Genomic DNA, 19,014 nt, shown 5'->3' with positions numbered 1-19,014 from the left:
TGCTGTCTCGGAGAGGAGACTATATACGTATGTGGAGGCGCTACGACGTGGACGGGACGGCCCTCTGTCACTCGTCTCAGCGTTGCTCCGGTGGTGCTTCGAGCGGTCCCCTCAAGGTTGGTCAAGTCTGACGCCGCGTGCGCTGGTGGACATGCTCAGAATGGGCGTCACTTAACCCTGGCTGGTGTCCGGGGTGCTGATTCTGCGGAGTGGGAGCTGCGCATGGACATAAGGGATATGTCATCGCGCGAGCAGGCATGCGGGCACGTTCAGAGGATGCAGTATACGCTTACATACATCAAGCATCATTTACAGCATCAACATTCGACTCATCAGATCCTGAACCCTTTCAGTCGCTCGGTCGACATAACTTATCTCCGCTAATGCGTTACGTCTTCGTCATCGAGGCCTCGGTGTTCTCCCTCCATAGTCACCGCTACGTTTCCGTACTTTCTCTCGTCATCCATACAGTTATCCCTTTGCATTGTCACGGCTAGCATCGTTCCCCTCTATCCATCTCCCGTTCATAGTCTCACTCATGTTGTGCACGTGTCATCATGTCTTAATGCTCCCGTACTAGTAGTTTAGCACCTTATCATCCCATGTCTTCCCTCCCATACACCGCATTGCCGCCTCGATCCTGTCTGCCGTCAGATGTACGCGTCTTCGCGACCCGTTAAGGCCCGTACGGTTCCGCATTGACTGATGTTTTTGTTTGCACGTCATGTGCCAAAATGCCATGGTGGCTGCTGCTCTCAGTAACATGTAGTCGTCTGGCCTTCCCTCAGAGGAGGATTAAACGGACCGAAGGCGACAATATTGCGACCTAGAACGGCAAGAAGAGTCTACCTGGACAGGCCACCCGTGAAGCACCAGCGACTAGATCTGCTGACATTGTAGCACTATCACGATCGAAGCAGCAAGCACAAAAGACAAGGCCTCTAGAGCAAGATATCAAGCGGTATGATCTACGCTCGCATGCAGCCTCATGTCCTTGCCGACGTCCTTCTCGTCGCTGGGGCCTGCTCCTCCGCGTTGACAAGAATGCGCTCGATCTCCGCGCGTATCTCGCGCAAGTTGCTCTTAAGCGTCTTGACGTCCTCGAACTTCCGGTGTGCCTTGGCCTCTTCGACGAACGTTTCGAGCAACGCCTCCTGCTCCAGTAACGGCTGGAGGACACGTGCGACCTCCGAGTCGGGGTCGATGATCTGGTCTTCTGGGGGGTTCGGGCTATGGGAAGAGGGAGAACCTGCTTTCTTGCCGTTGGGCTTTGGCAGTGACTGTCGTTGAGATGACCAATACGCTGAGTGGGGCTATGAAGGAGCATGAACCATGTGCGGCTTACCTGGAGCGGCAACATGTTCTTCTGTAGAAAGTGGTTCGCGCGAGAAGCAATGGCTCCCTGTATACGATCCTGTGAACTGCCTGGTGCGCAGGGCAGCTGTCGTATACGCTTAGCTAGGGCATCAAACTGCCCGAACGCCTCTAGCAGCCGCTTTCGTACAGCTGTAGCTTCTGGTGTCGGACGTTCCTGCCTGCTGCTCGTTATTGTGAGTGACCAATCGAGCACATTGGCGTGAAACAACATACGCAAGGTTCACGACAAGCTCCTGGAATACCGGCAACTCGTCCTCGATTTCTTTCTCAAGCGAGATGAGAGCCTAGATAGCCAGCATTGGGTTATGCATCTCAGACTGCATCGGGAAACGTACATTGTACAGTCGCGTGAAGAGAGGCACGACGCCCATTTCATGTCGGTACTGCTGTCGTCTGAAGAGTCATATCAGATGCATGACATGCAAATGAACGTGACGGAGGGCTTACAGGAGCACGGGTCGACAATCACGACATACCCGCACGCCCTTCAGGAACTTCTCCTCATCGCTGAGCATATTGTTTCGTCTCTGCGGCTTGCCAGGTGCCGCAGTACTGCGTCTCCGCACACCGTAATCAACGCCCTCCCCGACTTCCTCTATTCGACCTGTGTTCTGGTCCACAACAAACAAGAGAGAACATGTCTGAGGTCGTTGGGGATACTTCACTGGCAATGAGCAGACGATACGTCCACATAGTCGACAATGGTGTTTCCGATTGGTAAGGGGATGAAATGATGCTCTTCACAAAGAATTAGGTTTCCGGGATGTGGGTGATATCACTGGAAACACTTACGAGCATATAGGACATTGCGACACGGAAGCATCGTCCTCCCAAGGTGTGATCTTCTGCTCAGCGACTACAAGACAGGTCAACTTTGCGAGGCGCACTGAGCCAATCAACTCACCTCGGACATCGTTCTTGCCATTTTGTGAAGCCTGCGATTGCACAACCTCCCGCCACAGATCGCCCGCGCTCTTGCTCCTCAACTCCGACAGATCCAGATCCCAGAACGAAGAAGCACGTCTGTTCTCGTGCTTCGGCCGAGGCTCTGCAGCCTCCGACTTGCTCTGTCCAGGAGGAGGGAAATGCAAGTTGATGAGCTTCTCCAGACGGCGCTCCAGTCGTGTCCGCTCTATCCGTCCAGCATCCCGACTCCGGTTCCGCGCGTCGATGAACTCATCTGTCCGGGGCCGGTACACACCCTTCGGTTGGAAACCAGGTCGGTAGGGCGCTGGTGACCGAGCAGGCGTCCGCGCAGTAGATGGAACAGCAGAAGAAGTCGATGTCGATGGCGTCATTGTAGGAGGCGTAGATGAAGATACAGGATGCGTAGGCGGTGCTACATCTGGTGCCGGGGATGTCATCAGTACTGATGAGCGCTTTGGCACGGCAACGGGGGCATGTATCGGCGCTATGGGCGTGGGACTGGAGGAGGCGGCGGCGGCGGCGGAGAGGGATTGGGATGGCCGTGGCTGGAGTTCGAAAGCCGGTATAGGGGGCAGCGTGCGGTCTTGCGCAGGCATGACAGGGCTCGAGACGGCCGAGGACACGGCACTGGTAGGCTGGTTGAGGTTCCATGGCGAAGATCGGGGTGAGCCAAGCATTGAGGAAGTGTTCTGGACGATCATGCTAGTTGGACGGCTGAGCGGAGATGATTGCAAGGTCGGCCTAGACGCCGCAGGCGGACGCAAGGGTACATGTCGGAACGTCGATGACTTCCTGGGGGATGCCACGGGCCTGTCCGAGGCCACCGGCGAAAGGGTCGAAGGGCCAGCGGCGGGGGACGATTGTGCGACAGCCTTCCCAAGTACTTTGGGGGAGCTAGTCTGAGAGAGCGGTAATGGAGAACTAGGTTGAGGCGATAGCGGCACAGGAGCTGGAGGGGGCGAAGCTGGCTGGGAAGTCTTGGGAGAAGAGATGGGCGACCTCACAAGACTTGGAGTAACGGCCGTTGGGGATGGCACCACCAGAGGAGGCGGAAGAGGCTTCTCAGCCGGTTTCTCAATGGTCCTCTCCGCAGGCAGCGCAATTGATACTTTCTCGACATTCGCATCAGACAAGGGCGGAGAAGTAAACTCTTGACGTAGGTGAGTAAGGGTATCTATCATTGAGACAGGTCGTTGCAGAGTACTGCGCCCATTGAGTGTGGCAATGGAGCGCTTTTCCGCATCGGCGACACCGTTAGACGCATGAGGTACTATGGGCTCGCTTTGGGCAAAGCCATTGATGACAGTAGGATTCGGGCGAGCTTGCAAGGGTGGAGGAGCGCCGTTCGAGGTTGCTTGCGGGTGGGATTGGACACGATTGTGCCGCTTGGACTACCGCACATAGTGAGACGACTCAAGAGTATGAGAGCATGGTATGTACCTTGTAAGCCTGATACGGAACATAGGGCGGGTTCTCCATGGTGTGGCAGAAGAGAGTTGAGAGTGAGTGCCACGGCCAAATACGCTAGCTGCGTGGAGCGGTGAACCAGCGCCGAAAGAGCCGCCTGCTGTCGGTCGTCGTCACGCAAGGATCTGAGGACCTGCGGAGAGGCTCACCGACGAAGCTGGAGAAGACGGATGCCACCGCAAGAGTGTGTACGTCGAGGCTGGGTGCAAGTGCTACACAGGTAGTCCGATTCCGAAGTGTGCGGTCACCGATGGGCGCTTGAGAGGCGTGTCTTACCCCGGACATCCGCGCCGGTCTTCATCTAGCCGCCCGTTCACCTCCCTGCGGCCTCAGTTCCGCGGCAACCTCTGCTGCATCTGCTCTACAACGACCATGTCGGCGCCGACGGGGATTGCTGTCTCTCCAGAGCTAACTTCTGCATTTTCCGATGCTGTGGATTCCGGGAACGTACGATTCCTCAAGATCTCCATTCAGAATGGTCTCCGCCAGTGTCACTTCTCTACACTCTGTCTGGCCGCTCATGATGACTTCGCGCCCTGCCAGAATCTCTCGTTCCAGATGGCACTCACCCACCATCGGGCACCCTAGAGCAGGATCTCGACAAGCTTGGTGATATTTTAGAAGAGAGCGTGCCTGCGTATGTCCTGGTCCGGCTGGACGACCCTCCTACGGAATGGCTGGCTGTGTACTATGTGCCCGACTCGGCAAAGGTCAGGGACAAGGTACGCAAGCCTCCCATGCATATGTACTGCAGTGACGAATACGGATTGCCTAAGATGCTGTATGCGGCTACGCGCAATACCCTGACTAAGAGCCTTGGATCAACGCACTTCACCGACAGCATCTTCGCTACTGCGAAGGAAGATGTCAATGCGGAAGCGTACGCGAAGCATAAGCGTCATTTGGCTGCCCCCAAGCCGCTGAGCGCAAGAGAAAAAGAGATGGAAGCCGTCAAGGCCGCAGAACGCGAAGCAGGCGGACGGAGTTACGAAGGCAGCCGGGCAAGACAGAATCATGTCGGACAAGGTGTCTTCTTGAAATGGTCTCCTGAGGCGGAAGAAGCTATCAAAGACCTTGTTACCGCGGATGATAGTCGGCTTGTGATACTGGTGATTGCGCTGAGACCTAAAGATTCGTCATATCGTGCTTACTGCAGATCGGTAGTCAATTGATCCTACGACGGAGACGCTACTACTAACGTCTACCAACCAAGTTGATGTTTCGCAGCTGGGAAGCTCCCTCCCTCTGGACTCGCCATGTACGTTCATATATTATACAAGCCATCAGGCGCGACCTTACTACCATGCATGTCAGCGTATGCCTTCTTTGCTTGGCCGCAGAGCATCACTTCTCCCCCGCGTCGAGAAGTCGGTAAGTAGACTTTGAGGGTTCACGGCATACAAAGACTTACTTCGTTTCTTGCACAGTCCCCATCTACTCTTGCCCCTCTGCCTCTCCCGTGAGGCACCGCATGCTATATTCGAGCGCCGTTCTGTTCGTCGTGAAGGAAGTGAAAGAGTTCCTTTCCTCAACCGGTAGTACCTCCACTTTGTCTTCGCGCAAGGTCGAGACCTCGGATCCTTCAGAGCTGGATGAGAAATACCTTGTCTCCGAGCTGGGCTTAGCCGGAGCCGACGTACCGACGAGCGCAGCAAGTGGTCCTGCTGAAGGTGGCGATAGGAAACCATTCGCACGTCCGAAGGGTCCGGGCAGGAAGCCACGGTAATCCATCGGGATAGTGGTGATAGGATAGTGGACGATGCTGGAGTGTATACGCAATGTAGAGTATCCCGACCGCTATAAACAGCTGTTTAGGTGAACAGGGTGACTGGTTTACACCAGGGTATGCTCTATGTATGCGTCTGAAGCGTTCCCCGCATTGAGCATTCCGTCCGTTGCTTCCTTCGCGGGCAACGGCGTTACGCGGAGACGCGGGAGCCGGGATTAGCGGCAATGATATTGATTCATAGGCCATTCTTGTAACTCGCGCTCTCACATGCGCCGGCCGATGCAGCTCACATGCCCTTTCGGACCACGACTGCTGCACGAAGATGCTCAGCGAGCTATACATATAGCGCGGCATTACGGCCGAAAGCCTGCCCACTCCTTCCTCTTCCTGTCCGCGTGAAGTCCCGCCAGCTACCCACGCGTTAGGCTGTCGGACTTGCACAGGAACACCCGCTCGAGCTTGTGACCAGCGTCCACCACAACCCCCGACGGCGACCACGACTTCGGGAGGGTACACCCAGCACCGATACAGCGTAAACTATACCGTGACAGATATAGGAACATGCATACCGTACGGCGGACAATCTGCTCGATCCCGTCCAGGACCGTGTTGCGAGGATACCCGGCACGGAAAGCCACCGGAACGCTCCTGAGGGCAAGTCTACCCCATGGGCACTGGCAAGCCCCGCTAGCGCAGTCATGCGGGGTTGATCGTAGTGCATACAGCACCGCAGCCCCGGAGGAGGTAGTTCCGAAGAAGAAGAAGGTATGGGATTCGGTGGACGCGGCGGTCGGGGACGTCAAGTCGGGGGATATCGTTCTAAGTGGAGGTATGTCGCAGCATTAGGACATGCGTGCATGCGCGGATTGTTGTTGATTCCAGTTTCTTTGGGGGCATAGGCTTTGGACTATGTGGTACTCCTGGTGCGTAGCTCGCATCTCGGACGTTGCGAGGGCGAGCCTAACTGTGGGGCCGGGGTTTGAAGACACTTTGATCGAAGCACTTTCCAAGAAGAAGGACACGATCAAGGACCTGACCGTCGTCTCGAACAATGTGGGGTCTGGAGAGAAGGGGCTCGGTGCGTATCATCGTACGTCAGCTCAGATGAACGCGTCCTGAGGGCGCGCACAGGCAAGCTGCTGTATACCGGTCAGATTGGCAAGGTCATGGCGTCGTACATTGGGGGGTACGAGGGGTTTATATGCTACCCATACTCTACTCATCATGTGCTACGCTACTGTGCAGGAACAAGCACTTCGAGGGCCTCTACCTTGACGGCAAAATCTCGCTCGAACTCATCCCCCAAGGGACGCTGGTGGGGAGGCTGCACGCGCACGCATCGGGCTTCCCAGCGATATGGACGCCCACAGGTGCCTCAACGGCAGTCGAGGAGGGCTCCATTCCCCTCCGTCTGAAGGAGGGCGGGCACAAGGCCGGTGTCGCCATCCCGGGTAACAAGAAGGAGGCGCGAGAGTTCAACGGCCGTCGTTTCATCCTCGAGCCTGCTATCGCCGGCGATGTCGCCCTCGTGCGGGCGTGGAAGGTCGACGAGGTCGGGAATTGTGTGTTCAGATATACTGCGAACAACTTCTCCACCACCATGGCGAAGAACGCGAAGCTGACCATCGTGGAGGTGCGTATCCCGAAGCATGCGGTTTCCTCGGTCGAAGCGTTCTGACCTATATGCAGGCGGAGGAGATCGTCCCTGTTGGCTCGCTTTCGCCGAACGCCATTCACTTGCCGGGTATATATGTCGATCGCATTGTGAAGGCGACGGCGCCCAAACAAATCGAAATCCTGACCTTGGCGCGTGACTCCTCTCCCGCAGAGGAGACGTCGTCGGACCCTGCTAAGCAGGCGGCGCTCGCGGTGAGGAACAAGATTGCAAAACGTGCAGCGAAGGAGCTCAAGGACGGCTTCTACGTTAATCTCGGTATTGGGATGCCCACACTGGTCCCCGAGGTTGGCACAACCGTTGGCCTTGGCGACGCCTAATACTAACTCGTGAGCTGCAGTTCCTCCCGCCAGGTGTCAAGGTCTGGTTGCAGAGCGAGAATGGTGTCCTCGGTATGGGTCCGTACCCCACCAAAGACCAAGTCGACGCGTGAGTGTCAGCCTTTGACCTTGCTAGACATCATGCCCACTGACTTGCGTCATTTAGGGACATCATCAATGCCGGAAAGGAGACTGTGACCCTCCTTCCTGGTTCGGCGGTGTTTGGTAGGAATCAATTCCCGAGTTGGCCGGCGGCAGCGCGATCTAACGACGTCGATCTCCAGATTCGTATGAGTCGTTTGCGATGATCCGTGGTGGGCACATAGACGTCGCTATTCTTGGCGTACGTCCCGTCATCTTCCTTCACCTGAAGATGGCAGACTGATTCAGCGGTATGACACTCACAGGCGATGCAAGTGTCGGCGAAGGGTGACATTGCAAACTTCATGATCCCGGGCAAGCTTGTGAAGGGTATCGGTGGTGCGATGGACCTCGTGTCGAACCCGGACAAGACTAGGGTCATCGTGGTCATGGAGCATTGCGCGAAGGATGGCAGCCCGAAGATATTGAACGAGTGTTCGCTCCCGCTCACGGGTGCACGCACTGTCAGCCAGATCATCACGGAGCTTGCGGTATTCGACGTCGACCGGAAGGCGGGCACATTGATTCTATCGGAGCTGCAGGAGGGGGTGACACTGGACGAGGTGAAGGCTAAGACGGGGGCAGATTTCCAAGTTTCGCCCAACCTCGGCACGGCTTGAGCCGTGTTACTCAAGCTTGGTGTACTCATCTGTAACACATACTTATTGTTCGTTGGCTTTCTACATATCACCATCCCGGCCACGCCCTGGCGTTTGCCTTTCTCACGATCGCCACTGTCCCCGCAATGATGTACACCCTGCAACCGGGCTGTAACGGCTCTACGCCCCGAGAAGAGGGGTGAGATATTACTCATTGGAAGCCTGAGCACGGTAGAGCACGGTCAAGCAGCGGAACAGGGAGACGAACGATAAGCCTAGATTGTGAGGCGTGATTGGCTGGGCCTGATAGACGCTCGAGGCCCGCCGGGACGCGGGGTATGGCAGTCGGATCCGGGGCAACCCAGTGAGCATGCTCTGCCGCCACCACCTCCTCCGTAAATTGTACCAAGATTCCAACCCAGATCATCCTCCAATGACGGAAATGCGCCGGAAAATCGAGTACCCCAAGGCCTCGCCCACAGCCAGAGAATCTATATAACGTCCGCATCGAGCGAGTTGCCTTGGGCTTGCCTCATCACATACCCCGCTCCACGCTTCTCTTCTGGCTTTGCGTCACAGACACTCAACCCCCATACCCCGCATCTCCAGTTTCCGTCTCACAAACATACCCTCGTCCCTTCGCAATCCTCAATACAACATGTTGGCTCTGAGGGCTCGCGCAGTCGCGATTCCCCGTGCGCACAGCAGCAGTAGAATCATCATCGCCGCGCGTATCAGGTACTACTCCGTAGTTGCCAACGCGCCGCGCCCAAGGAAGACAAAGGTTTGGGACTCGGTGGACGAGGCACTCAAGGATGTGAAGACTGGGGATACAATTCTCTCCGGAGGTACGCCCGCACATTCCCCCAGCAGTGGGCTCGCGCTCAGTTTTCTCCGCGCGTAGGGTTTGGACTGTGTGGCATTCCTGAGACCCTCATCACTGCCCTCACAAAACGAGCCGACGTTCGGAATCTCACTGCCGTGTCGAACAACGCGGGCGCAGGAGACCACGGCCTAGGTGAGCGTTTCCGACGGCTTTCCGGGCGCTGCTTCGATTATGCTGAACGGCTCCTTAGTTAAACTTATCAAGACGAAACAGCTCGACAAGGTCATGATCTCCTACTTAGGAGGGTACGCAGTTTTGCCGGTCTATGCCCGCTTCTACCCGCCTGACCTGCCACTCGATCGTGTTCTTTACGTGCAGAAATAAGTACCTCGAGTCAGCCTATCTTAACGGTGACGTCGGCATCGAGCTTGTTCCCCAGGGTACCCTCGTTGCCCGTCTGCACGCGCACGCTTCTGGCGAGCCTTGTATCTTCACGCCTACGGGTGCCAACACAGCCGTCGAGACCGGCGGCATACCCATCCGGTACAACCCAGGAGGACTCAAGGCGGGGGTCATGATCCCCGGGAACCCGAAGGAGGCCCGCCTCTTCAACGGTCGGAGGTTCGTCTTGGAGCCTGCTATCGCGGGCGATGTTGCGTTCGTGCATGCGTGGAAGGCCGACGAGGTTGGTAACCTGGTCTTCAGGTCGGTATCACATTTCTTCATTCATGCCGGCGCTCGAATCAGAGGCTGATAGGACGGCAGGTACACGGCAAACAACTACAATGGCGTCATGGCCCGCAACGCTAAATTGACCATCGTCGAGGCTGAGGAGATTGTGTACGTCACAGTTGACGTTCTGACTGTGTCAGCGGGATTGCTAACTTTGACGTCGCAGTCCGGTCGGCAGCCTCTCGCCGAACGCCATTCACGTCCCCGGTGTATACGTCGATCGCATAGTACAGGCAACCGAGCCAAAGACCATCGAGGTGACCAAGTTGGCAGACAACCCGGCTGAGCAGGAAACGAACACAAATCCAGCGGAGAGCTCAGAAAAGGCCGTCAAGGATTGGCGCCACCGCATCGCGAAGCGTGCTGCTCGGGAGATCGGCGATGGCTTCTACGTAAACCTCGGTGTTGGTGTCCCTACCCTCATTCCGGAGGTAAGCTGCATCGAATGAATACGTCACTATGTCCCACTCATGAGTGAATCTAGCACCTGGACCCTAACGTCAAGGTGTGGCTTGAGAGCGAGAACGGCATCTTGGGAATGGGCCCTTACCCTACGCCCGACCAAGTTGATGCGTAAGTGCACTATCTTGATTGGGCGCCACTCCTGAACTGAACAGGTCACTGCCTCCAGGGATATTATCAACGCTGGAAAGGAGACTACGACGTTGCTTCCAGGCGCCTCGTGTTTCGGTCAGTCTTCTTGTGGTGTTAGCTATATGTGTAAGACTGACCACTTCCTGCAGACTCCGCGGAGTCGTTCAACATGATTCGTGGTGGACACATGGATGTCACTTGCCTTGGTGTCAGCATCGCCGATGTTCTCTGTCAGTGTTGAAACCTCGACTCACAGGTGCATCATTCAGGCTATGCAAGTGTCACAAGCGGGTGACATTGCCAACTTCATGATCCCTGGAAAACTTGTCAAGGGTCAGCCGCACTTCATCCCTGACCTGTGGAGCTCTCCCGATACTGATAATTTCTCAGGCATTGGTGGTGCAATGGATCTTGTCTCAAATCCTGACAAGACGAAGGTCATCGCGACGATGCAGCACGTGTCCAAGGATGGCACGCCTAAGATTGTGAAGGAGTGCTCTCTGCCACTCACTGGTGCGCGCGCTGTGAGCTTGATCGTGACCGACTTGGCAGTGTTCAAGGTAGATCGCGCTGCGGGCGAGCTGTTATTGACTGATATTGCGGAGGGCGTGACGCTCGACGAGCTTCGCGCAAAGACCGCTGCCGACTTCAAGGTCGCGGACCAGCTGGCGACATTCTGAGAGGCTGTTTGCACATACTGTCGTAGTTGTACATGTTGTATCATTATCTAGGATCCCACGTACTCGGACGTTAATAGAAGGCTTCGAACTTTCGAATGGGATTGGATAGAATGAAATTGCTAGCGACTGCCATGGAGGCGTCGACCGGATCGCCGGTGGCACACCCATGGCCTGGAGCGTGTTGCAGAGCGTGTGCGGGCGCCTGGGCGTCGTGCCCCGGCGGAGTGCGGCAAATGATATGTTTCATGCTGTACTCGACGGCGGCCAGTCCTTTCCAGCTAGCGACACTTGGCACTCCTCCCATACCCATCCACACTCGCACCGTACGACACTCTGCCCCGGCGCCGCCTCGAGGTCCCGGCATTATCTGTGCGCAGCTGCTCTGATTTGTTTTTGCTTTTGGCACTTCGCCAGGCATCCCGATTTAGCGCTTCGCCCAGGCGCGGCTCTTCTCGCTCCACTGAACTGGTTTGGGATCACTTGCCTCTCCTGGTATCCATTGCTGCTGTCTTGACCAGCCATCCTGGCCGACGACACCTACGATGAGCTGGTTTGCAAGTCTCTTCTCCAGCAAAAACAGCCGCACCTCCTCTCGCAGGGCCATGACATCCACCCACGAGGCCTTCAGCCTGCCGACATCATCCCCGGGTTTGACATCGCATCCTGATGCATTCAATCCCGAGACACTGCAGACTGCACAGTTTCCATCGTCTTCGACGTACTCGTATCCTCCCTCGTCGCCCTCGGGCCCCTACTACGATGTCCCTAGCTCGTATGTATCCATGGGCCAAGTGTACGTGATGCCCTGACGATGCTAACGAAACGCTGTCCTTGGACAGTGCTGTGACCCCCAAATCCACGTCCATCCTCCCATTACACAACACAGCAGCGGGCGCTGGTCTCCCATACCCCCCGCTTTCCAACACCTGGAACCGACTGCGCTCGTGGCTCGAACGCGAGTACCCCGAATTAGGTGACACCCTGAACTACGGTATCCTCCCGCAAGACCTCGCGCAGCTCGAGATGGCCTTCGGATTCTCACTTCCGCAGCCCGTCCGCGACTCGTATCTGTGCGTCGATGGACAGGAGCCCGAAAGCGCAGCAGGGTGCTCGGAGGGGCTCTTCTTCGGGCTCACGCTCCTCCCGCTCGAGGACGTCCTGGAGGAATGGCGGTTCTGGCGCGAGGTCGATGATGACCCTGCAACGGGCGCGAACGCGGCGCTGAAGGAGATGATGGACTCAATACCCGCGGGGTGGGTCCGGCGGGAGTACTCATGTCGCGGGTGGATCCCGCTCGTCGCGGACAAGGCGGGTAACTACTTGGGTATCGACATGAACCCTGGCGAGGGCGGCGCTGTCGGCCAGGTGATCGTCTTCGGGCGAGACTTTGACACGAAGGTCGTTATGTGGCGGGGCGACGGGCCGGGCGGATGGGCAAAGTTCCTGGCGGGGTTCGTGGAGGATCTCGAGAGCGGGGAAGGGTTCGAGATGGGGTCCGGTAACGATGGGAGCGATGGGAGCGAGGACTCGATTGGGTACGAGAGCTATTTCTTCGACGGCGTAGGAGGTGGCCAGGGCGACACTGGCGGTGATACGGGCACGGGTGGGTTGCGGTTGGCCGGAGAGTACAAGGGCTGGAACGTTTTGGAGGCCTGGGCGGACAAGAGTGTCCGGAGGTGGATTGATGCCGGCATCGTGCCGGAAAGCATCCTTCAGCAACCTCCAGAGAAGGGCAAGGTGAGTGCAGGACGTCGCTCTGTTTTTTCTGCTCCTGTAACGATGTACAGGAGAAGGTCAGCTTGGAGCCATTGTCGCTCGCATCTTCTACAAGCAATGCTGGCGCTGGTGCGGAAGTCCCGATACCAGTCCTCGCCGCCGAGGATAAGGAAACGAGTGCTCTCGACGAGTCGTCTCTGCCCACCCCCTCAGCGAAGGTTACCAATTTTGCACCAAAGCAGCTCCCCACGATTTCTGTTACCAAACCTCCGGCCCCCTTGCCTGTAGACCTCCCTTCACCCAGTCAGCTCACACCAGACGACGACGACGACGTTAGCCGGACTTTCCCACCTCAAGACGATATCGAGGGAAGACCCGCACGCCAAGAATCCATGTCCGCCGTTCCTCTCACAGCAGTTCCTCCTCGCACGGCACGATCACGATCACCCTCACCAAAGCTCACATTGGAGATCCAAACGAAGCTTGTCGACTCTCCGGAGGAGGCACTCAAACCTGCCGTCATTATCGAGTCGCCCCCAGCTGTACCCGATCTCCTCCACGAGGATCTGACGCTTGTCGGATCGTCGGAGCTTGATACTGCAGGGGAGGAGTCGCCAGTCCTCATTGATGCTCCGGAGGCCCCCTCGAATCAGGAGCCAGACACAACGGTCCGCCTCGTCGGCGGCGGTGGCGTCTCCGGCATCACCGGCATCACCGAGGATGCCCTCGCAGCTGATGGCGTGCTCGTCAATGGCCACGAGGAAGACGCCGACGCCGACGCTGCGGCCGAGGTGGCGTCGGTCAAGTCGACAGACTCGAAAGCATCGACAACCAGCAAGAAGACGCATGGGAGGAAGAAGAGCAGCATCTCCAGCGGTCTCAAGAAGCTCGGGCACCTCGGTGGTGGGAAGCGGAGAACGGACTCTGTGACATCGACGGACTCGAAGCGTTGACAGAAGTATCAGGATAAGCAGCTGGGACTTCAAGGGCTCGCTCGTTGTCCAGGTGGGCAGGGGCTTCGTCGTGCTGTCTCGCGAGCGCAGGTGTTGGGGTGCTCGGTACAGGGTGAACCCGGCTCTCCTTTGTGGACGCTCATAGACTATGCTATTCGCTGTGATGATCCTGGCTCTCTGGCTTCCTCATTGGCATCATCCTTCTCTCCCGCCGTGCCCCTCGTTTGTGTACAGATGCACGCATTTTTTCGTGATACCCGTAATTACCAACTAGTCAGATGTATTGGCTGCGCTCGAGCAACACCGGGGGCTGCAGAGCGGCACCACAGATAATTATTATGCAATGCTCATCGGCTACGGGTTGTGTTTAGGACCGTCGTCTCTTCTAGTCCTTTCCTATTACAAGTTGAGCAGAACAAATCTCCATCATGTCTCATTGGCCAGAGATGTTCCGACCTTCATGGAAGGAGGAAAACTGTGTGGTAGTTACTGCAACGTGATGGTGTAGCTATATAGAGCGAGTGCATCGCTCGGTGAAGGGATGGGATTCTGAACTTGGACGGTTGCCATATTAGGATGAGCACAATTTCGGGCTTTACCGAACCACCTTTTGACCTTGCGCCACGACCTCCCCATCCTCTTCTTTGTTCCTCCCCAGCAGGGCCTTTGTTAGCCTCGGGTGGCGTTCTAGTAGACGTGCCTTATAACACTCCAGACTCTGTGTGTTCTTCGTGACTCGACACATCCTGCGATCGCGCTCCAAGTGGCCTCAGCCTTCAGCCACACACGCGACTTCCCCGCATTCTTGTCACACATCCTCTCGGCGCTGGCTCGTCTCTCACACGGAATGATGTCTCACTTGACGGAGTCACTCGTGGAAGAACGCGTAATGCAACTACAGTTAGTCATGTCTTCCTCTCGTCGTGCGCTAGCCTTCATCGAGTCTATGCCTCCAGGGAAATAAGCAGGCGGCGAAACGAGCTCCTACGCGAATTGTATCATCTCGTGCAGAAGCGCGACAAGCTCGGGTCCTTAGTCACGCTTGAAGAGCAAGAAGAGAGTCACGATGACGGCCTTCAGTCATTCTTGGACAGGTTCGATCTTGAGAGACAGTGAGTCTTCGTCGTTGCATTGTGGAGATTACTGGCACTCAGGTGTTGTACATTCTGTGTCACAGTCCCGAGACGGGCTCCATCTCAAACCTGCTCGAAGACGAAGTAGCTCTACCCGAGACCCCCCCGGCCTATTCCCCCGTGGGTGTTCCTGAACCTGAGCCGATGGCGGAGACGGCGGACGCAGCCAATGTCATCTCGGAATCTCCCATGTCCGATCCGCCCGCGTCACCTACCATCCGCGAACGCCAGGAGGAGGAGGAGGAAGAGGAGGAGAAAGAGGAAGAGGAACGAGACTCTCCAATCCCTGATGTATCAAAGGTGGAAGCTCTCATGGACGTTGACCTTCCCCCGCCTGTCTTGCCCCCCGAAGAGCCCACTGTTCCGGAGGCCAAGCCTGATATGACGCAGAACGTGAGGTCGCCTGAGTTGCCCCAGGTACCGGAGACTGCACGGCAGTCGCCAGATTTCGTAGAAGGAGAGCTACATCCCACGCAGGTCGCAATTCCTGGGAAATCCCCTACCCCTGCGCCGGAACGCCTAGTAACACCTCCTTATATTGCGCCGAGTCGGGATTCTCCCATGCCTCAAACGTCCACAGGATCAGTCGCTGCCACACGAGAACCCTCATTGAGCCGAACCTCCCTTCCTCTGTCACAGCGCGTGCGGTCTCCCTCGCAGCGCGCTGATTTTGAACCCGATGGCATCAAGGCGGAACCGCTAGATGACGAAGACATGGGAATTATGGACTCTCAACCACAAGTGAGGTCTTCATCGCCCGAGGAGAGGACAGCCGTTCCGTTCGAGACGGTGACACCCGCCCAGCTGATGAAGGAGCCCAGCGAAGACCAAATCATGACTATTTTGGGACCCACAGATCCTCGGTCATCGCCCGCACCTACCGACGAACATGTATCATATCCCGTCATTGACTACGCTATCCCGCTCCCCACCCCCGGGTCACCCACTTCGTTCTCCTTCAATGACAGGGCAGACCAACCCATGCCTGTCGAATACACCAGAGGCCCCCATCAATTCCCTCCCGATCCGCCTTATCCTCGGCCTCCACTCGAACTGCTTCCTCTGGAGTTCAATTGGAAGAAACCGTCCAAAAAGAAAAACAAAGGAGCGGATAAGAGTGATCCGAAGACCCACGAATGGCAGCCTATGGGTCTCAATAAGTGGGCAGCTGTTTTGAAGGCCAACCCTGTACACACCAAGTTGCAGAGAGCGACCAAATGCCTCAGCACGCGCGATTGGTCGGTGCGTACTTCTCCCGAGACACCATGTTGATCCGGTGCTACATGACTTGCATAGATCGGCATCGCCGAAATGCATCTTCTCCGTGTATTCGAGCGCGTCGACAAGCTGAAAGATTCCGGCCAATGGAGCTTCCGGCAGCCCAAGAAGCAGCGTGGCGTCGGCGGTTTGATGAAGACACATTGGGATTATCTCATGGACGAGATGGTAATCTGACAATTCCTACCTTCTATGGCGGCTACTGAGCAAGTCCCACAGAGGTGGATGCGCACTGACTTCCACGAAGAACGGATATGGAAGATCGCCCTTGCGTACAATTTAGCTCATGCGGTTATGGAGTGGCACGAGGCAGGCTCTCTGGAGGAGCGTGTTCGTAGAGGTATCGTCGTTCTCTGGAAGCCTCCGCCACTGGAAGACACGGAGATGGCGGATGGGGTCGAAATCGAAGACATTGATGGACCTTTCCGCGACGCCCAGGACGTCGACGAGGACGGCGGCGACTCGAGGGAGACCGTCACTCCGAACGATGGCTACGGGTCTGATGATGAAAGCGAAGACGAGCTGGACAAAGAGCCCGCCAACGACTCCCTCGAGCCTGGTCAGGCTCTGCAGGACGCTCTTGAGCAGCTGGAACAAGAGCCTCTACAGGGAGACGGCCAAGATGGCGTTCACTTCAAGCCTAAACTCGAGGAGATTGAAGACCTGACGGCGTTGGGTGACGGCAGCTCTGGCCGCGAAGAGAATGCCATGGAGGTAGGTGTTGCCAAGGCGTTGGAAACTCAAGCAGACAAGCCGCAGGAGATGCAGGCTCCTCCGAAACCAGTTGTGCCGGAAGCTCATCCGGGCTTGAAGGCCTCGTCGAAGAACCCTGTCTTGGGTCCCACTGGGAGAGAGGGCGTCAAGGAGAAGATCAAGTACGATTCCATACGCGATCACATCTTGTACTCCGATACTCGAAAGCTTTTCATTGACTTGGATGACCTCGATCTCGTGAAGCATATGTCGGCACTGACAACGAACGACCCTCCTCTTCCGCCTCCGCCTCACGATCTTGCCCAATTATTCCCCGACTGCGGCGTCTACGGTATGCTGGATGTCGCCCCTCCCCCCACATTCGGCGAGGATAACCGGAAGAAACCGGACCGCCGCATCAGCAAGGACGACCCGGATAGGCGTATCGACGAAGCGATGTACACGAAGCTCACTCCTACGAGCAAGTTTATGTTCGAGAAACCTGTCCTTCTTGGCACGCTCAGGCCTGCCAGTAACTTCAAGGATGGCAAGTGGTCTCAGATCGAGGAAGCCCCCGTCTTTGTCGATATCGATATTCCTCCTGCTAAGCCTGTGGACGATAACCCATGTGGTAATTGTTAATTTCCTTGTGCCGGAAGCCATACTTACGCTGTGTTCTAGTTCTCTTCGAGGGTACCGCAACCAAGACCTCCACGCCATCGGGCCATCCTGTGTTCATGCCTCCACCTCCAAGGGACGTGCGCAAACGTAACGCGGAGCAGGCTGATTCTCTTTCCTGGACTCCGGCGGACGATGCCCTCCTCAAACAGGCGGTGGAGAGGTATCCACACAACTGGAACCTTATCGCTGATGCCTTCAACTCGTCGCGAGTTACTATCTCGACAGACAAGCGTACTGCTTGGGAGTGCTTGGAGCGCTGGAGAGGGAAGTCCAGCACCGCCGCCCGTGGCGACGCGGCAGAGGACAACACGTCGTCTGTGGCATCGACGTCGGCGTCAGCGCACATGACGACTAGAGGGCTGAAGAGATCTGCAACTCAGAGCGCCACCACGTCTGCCAATGGTGCCGCGAGCTCTGCATCTCAGAGTGAGCCCAGAAAGCGTCGTCGACATGCAGCCATCCACGATACAATCAAGAGGGCAGCGAAGCGGAGGGAGCAAGCGCAGAAGTCGAATCGTACGTGCACATACCATGCCATTGGCGCCTAACGACGCGCTGATTGGCGATGCAACGCACCAGCTCCGCGCGCGAAAACTACGGCTGTACACGATACACACGGCCAGTTCACCAAGTTGCCAAAGCTGACGCCTGCTGAGCTCAGTCGGATGAAGACAGAGAAGGAGGCGAGCATTGTTGCTCAAGAGTCCCTTGTGCGACGTAGAAATGACGAACTTGCTCGACAGCACCTTCTACGGGAACAAGCACGCACGCAGACGCAGACGTTGCCCCCGAATGCGGTAAGATGACCCAAGAAACCCTCGAGAATGTCGCTTATACATCGTGCATCTGCCCAGCAACAACCTCAGACGCCTCAAGGGCAGATGTTGCCGCCAGGTGCCACCCCGAACGGTATTCCGCGGCCCCAGAACGGCATTGCGCAAGTGCAGCCGATTCGCAGCTCCCAGGTCGGCATATCGCAACAGCAGCGTATCGCTGCCCTGGCTAACGCGAATGCCCGGATGTCGCCGCCGCATCTGGCCCATGCAGGGCAGATTAGGGTCATGGCAGGGCAGGCCCCTGCTCCAGCGCCAGCTTCCGGTCAAGGTCAGGTACAGGCGGCAGGGCAAGTGCCGCACTCGAACGCCTCAGCTGCGCTAACTGCAGCCGCTCCTGCGCTCAGTGCCGCCCACTTGTCCCCGTCATTCGCTGCTCGGGCGACGAGCTCGTCACCGGGCGCCCCACACCGTTCGCCGCCGCTGCCTGCTGCTAGTCCAGCGAACGCCAACGTTCCTCGGCCACCCTCGGTGCCTGGACAACCTGTACAGGGTATGCAAGTGAACCCACTGCTGCAAGTCCAGGGCTTGCATTACTACATGCAAAGCAACAGGCTCACCGCAGAGCAGATCCAGGCCTTGATTGCCCAAGTGGGTGAATAGTCGTGTCAGTATAGGAGAAAAGCTGATCTTTTGTGCCCAGCAGCAACAACGGTCGCA

At 56.9% G+C, this 19,014-nt stretch overlaps 6 protein-coding genes across 6 annotated transcripts in view; 5 read left to right on the top strand and 1 right to left on the bottom strand.

The window, feature by feature from the left end:
• Window positions 1-754: 754 nt before the first annotated feature.
• DICSQDRAFT_132199 (FYVE-domain-containing protein) lies at window positions 755-3,871 on the bottom strand. Its single transcript, XM_007361234.1, has 8 exons — window positions 3,745-3,871; window positions 2,282-3,695; window positions 2,170-2,233; window positions 1,825-2,115; window positions 1,713-1,770; window positions 1,591-1,661; window positions 1,346-1,538; window positions 755-1,280 (listed from the first exon to the last, which is right to left on the bottom strand). The coding sequence occupies exons 1-8, from the start codon at window positions 3,781-3,783 to the stop codon at window positions 987-989; spliced, it is 2,424 nt and encodes an 807-aa protein (XP_007361296.1). The 5' UTR covers window positions 3,784-3,871; the 3' UTR covers window positions 755-986.
• A 270-nt stretch (window positions 3,872-4,141) lies between these two features.
• DICSQDRAFT_97755 (actin depolymerizing protein) lies at window positions 4,142-5,579 on the top strand (the record flags this gene model as incomplete). The annotated part of the gene is made up of 6 exons (XM_007361233.1): window positions 4,142-4,249; window positions 4,315-4,493; window positions 4,548-4,880; window positions 4,936-5,029; window positions 5,086-5,142; window positions 5,199-5,579. Coding segments are annotated over 6 exons (1,070 nt in total), but the record flags the coding sequence as incomplete, so codon positions are not given.
• Window positions 5,580-5,902: 323 nt separating this feature from the next.
• Window positions 5,903-8,360, top strand: DICSQDRAFT_97752 (3-oxoacid CoA-transferase). Its single transcript, XM_007361232.1, has 10 exons — window positions 5,903-6,329; window positions 6,400-6,423; window positions 6,486-6,578; window positions 6,632-6,686; window positions 6,746-7,133; window positions 7,190-7,462; window positions 7,516-7,604; window positions 7,662-7,720; window positions 7,780-7,838; window positions 7,903-8,360. Exons 1-10 carry the CDS (start codon window positions 6,062-6,064, stop codon window positions 8,254-8,256), a joined length of 1,662 nt encoding a protein of 553 aa, XP_007361294.1. The 5' UTR covers window positions 5,903-6,061; the 3' UTR covers window positions 8,257-8,360.
• Window positions 8,361-8,870: 510 nt separating this feature from the next.
• DICSQDRAFT_132195 (3-oxoacid CoA-transferase) lies at window positions 8,871-11,163 on the top strand. The gene is made up of 11 exons (XM_007361231.1): window positions 8,871-9,083; window positions 9,140-9,253; window positions 9,312-9,366; window positions 9,440-9,766; window positions 9,827-9,901; window positions 9,960-10,224; window positions 10,278-10,366; window positions 10,425-10,483; window positions 10,537-10,595; window positions 10,657-10,720; window positions 10,778-11,163. The coding sequence occupies exons 1-11, from the start codon at window positions 8,894-8,896 to the stop codon at window positions 11,065-11,067; spliced, it is 1,587 nt and encodes a 528-aa protein (XP_007361293.1). The 5' UTR covers window positions 8,871-8,893; the 3' UTR covers window positions 11,068-11,163.
• A 927-nt stretch (window positions 11,164-12,090) lies between these two features.
• Window positions 12,091-12,714, top strand: DICSQDRAFT_13858 (uncharacterized protein; the record flags this gene model as incomplete). The annotated part of the gene is made up of 1 exon (XM_007361230.1): window positions 12,091-12,714. A coding segment is annotated over one exon (624 nt), but the record flags the coding sequence as incomplete, so codon positions are not given.
• Window positions 12,715-14,466: 1,752 nt separating this feature from the next.
• DICSQDRAFT_177412 (uncharacterized protein) overlaps window positions 14,467-19,014 on the top strand; it is a 6,285-nt gene continuing 1,737 nt past the window's right edge. Inside the window, exons 1-8 of the mRNA XM_007361229.1 lie at window positions 14,467-14,636; window positions 14,693-14,848; window positions 14,914-16,111; window positions 16,166-16,315; window positions 16,367-17,471; window positions 17,522-18,037; window positions 18,101-18,318; window positions 18,376-18,945. Coding sequence (XP_007361291.1) covers window positions 14,584-14,636; window positions 14,693-14,848; window positions 14,914-16,111; window positions 16,166-16,315; window positions 16,367-17,471; window positions 17,522-18,037; window positions 18,101-18,318; window positions 18,376-18,945 — 3,966 coding nt within the window. The 5' untranslated portion in view covers window positions 14,467-14,583. The remainder of the gene's footprint in view (window positions 14,637-14,692; window positions 14,849-14,913; window positions 16,112-16,165; window positions 16,316-16,366; window positions 17,472-17,521; window positions 18,038-18,100; window positions 18,319-18,375; window positions 18,946-19,014) is intronic.

Source organism: Dichomitus squalens (assembly GCF_000275845.1).
Source record: "Dichomitus squalens LYAD-421 SS1 unplaced genomic scaffold DICSQscaffold_2, whole genome shotgun sequence".
NCBI classification, from domain to species: domain Eukaryota; kingdom Fungi; phylum Basidiomycota; class Agaricomycetes; order Polyporales; family Polyporaceae; genus Dichomitus; species Dichomitus squalens.
The sequence above is the reverse complement of the archived record's forward strand: the minus strand, read 5'-3'. Positions and strand labels throughout refer to the sequence as shown.

Bases quoted from the DNA above. Each gene is read 5' to 3' on its own strand.
- DICSQDRAFT_132199 (XM_007361234.1), bottom strand. From the start codon at position 3,783: ATGGAGAACCCGCCCTATGTTCCGTATCAGGCTTACAAG. The intron at 1,539-1,590 runs GTATGTTGTTTC...AATAACGAGCAG, and splicing joins GAGCTTGTCGTGAACCTTGC to CAGGCAGGAACGTCCGACAC. The intron at 1,281-1,345 runs GTAAGCCGCACA...TCTCAACGACAG, and splicing joins AGAACATGTTGCCGCTCCAG to TCACTGCCAAAGCCCAACGG.
- DICSQDRAFT_97752 (XM_007361232.1), top strand. From the start codon at position 6,062: ATGCATACCGTACGGCGGACAATCTGCTCGATCCCGTCCAGGACCGTG. The intron at 6,330-6,399 runs GTATGTCGCAGC...TTGGGGGCATAG, and splicing joins GGATATCGTTCTAAGTGGAG to GCTTTGGACTATGTGGTACT. The intron at 7,605-7,661 runs GTGAGTGTCAGC...TGCGTCATTTAG, and splicing joins ACCAAAGACCAAGTCGACGC to GGACATCATCAATGCCGGAA.
- DICSQDRAFT_132195 (XM_007361231.1), top strand. From the start codon at position 8,894: ATGTTGGCTCTGAGGGCTCGCGCAGTCGCGATTCCCCGTGCGCACAGC. The intron at 9,902-9,959 runs GTACGTCACAGT...TTGACGTCGCAG, and splicing joins GTCGAGGCTGAGGAGATTGT to TCCGGTCGGCAGCCTCTCGC. The intron at 10,596-10,656 runs GTCAGCATCGCC...TGCATCATTCAG, and splicing joins TGGATGTCACTTGCCTTGGT to GCTATGCAAGTGTCACAAGC.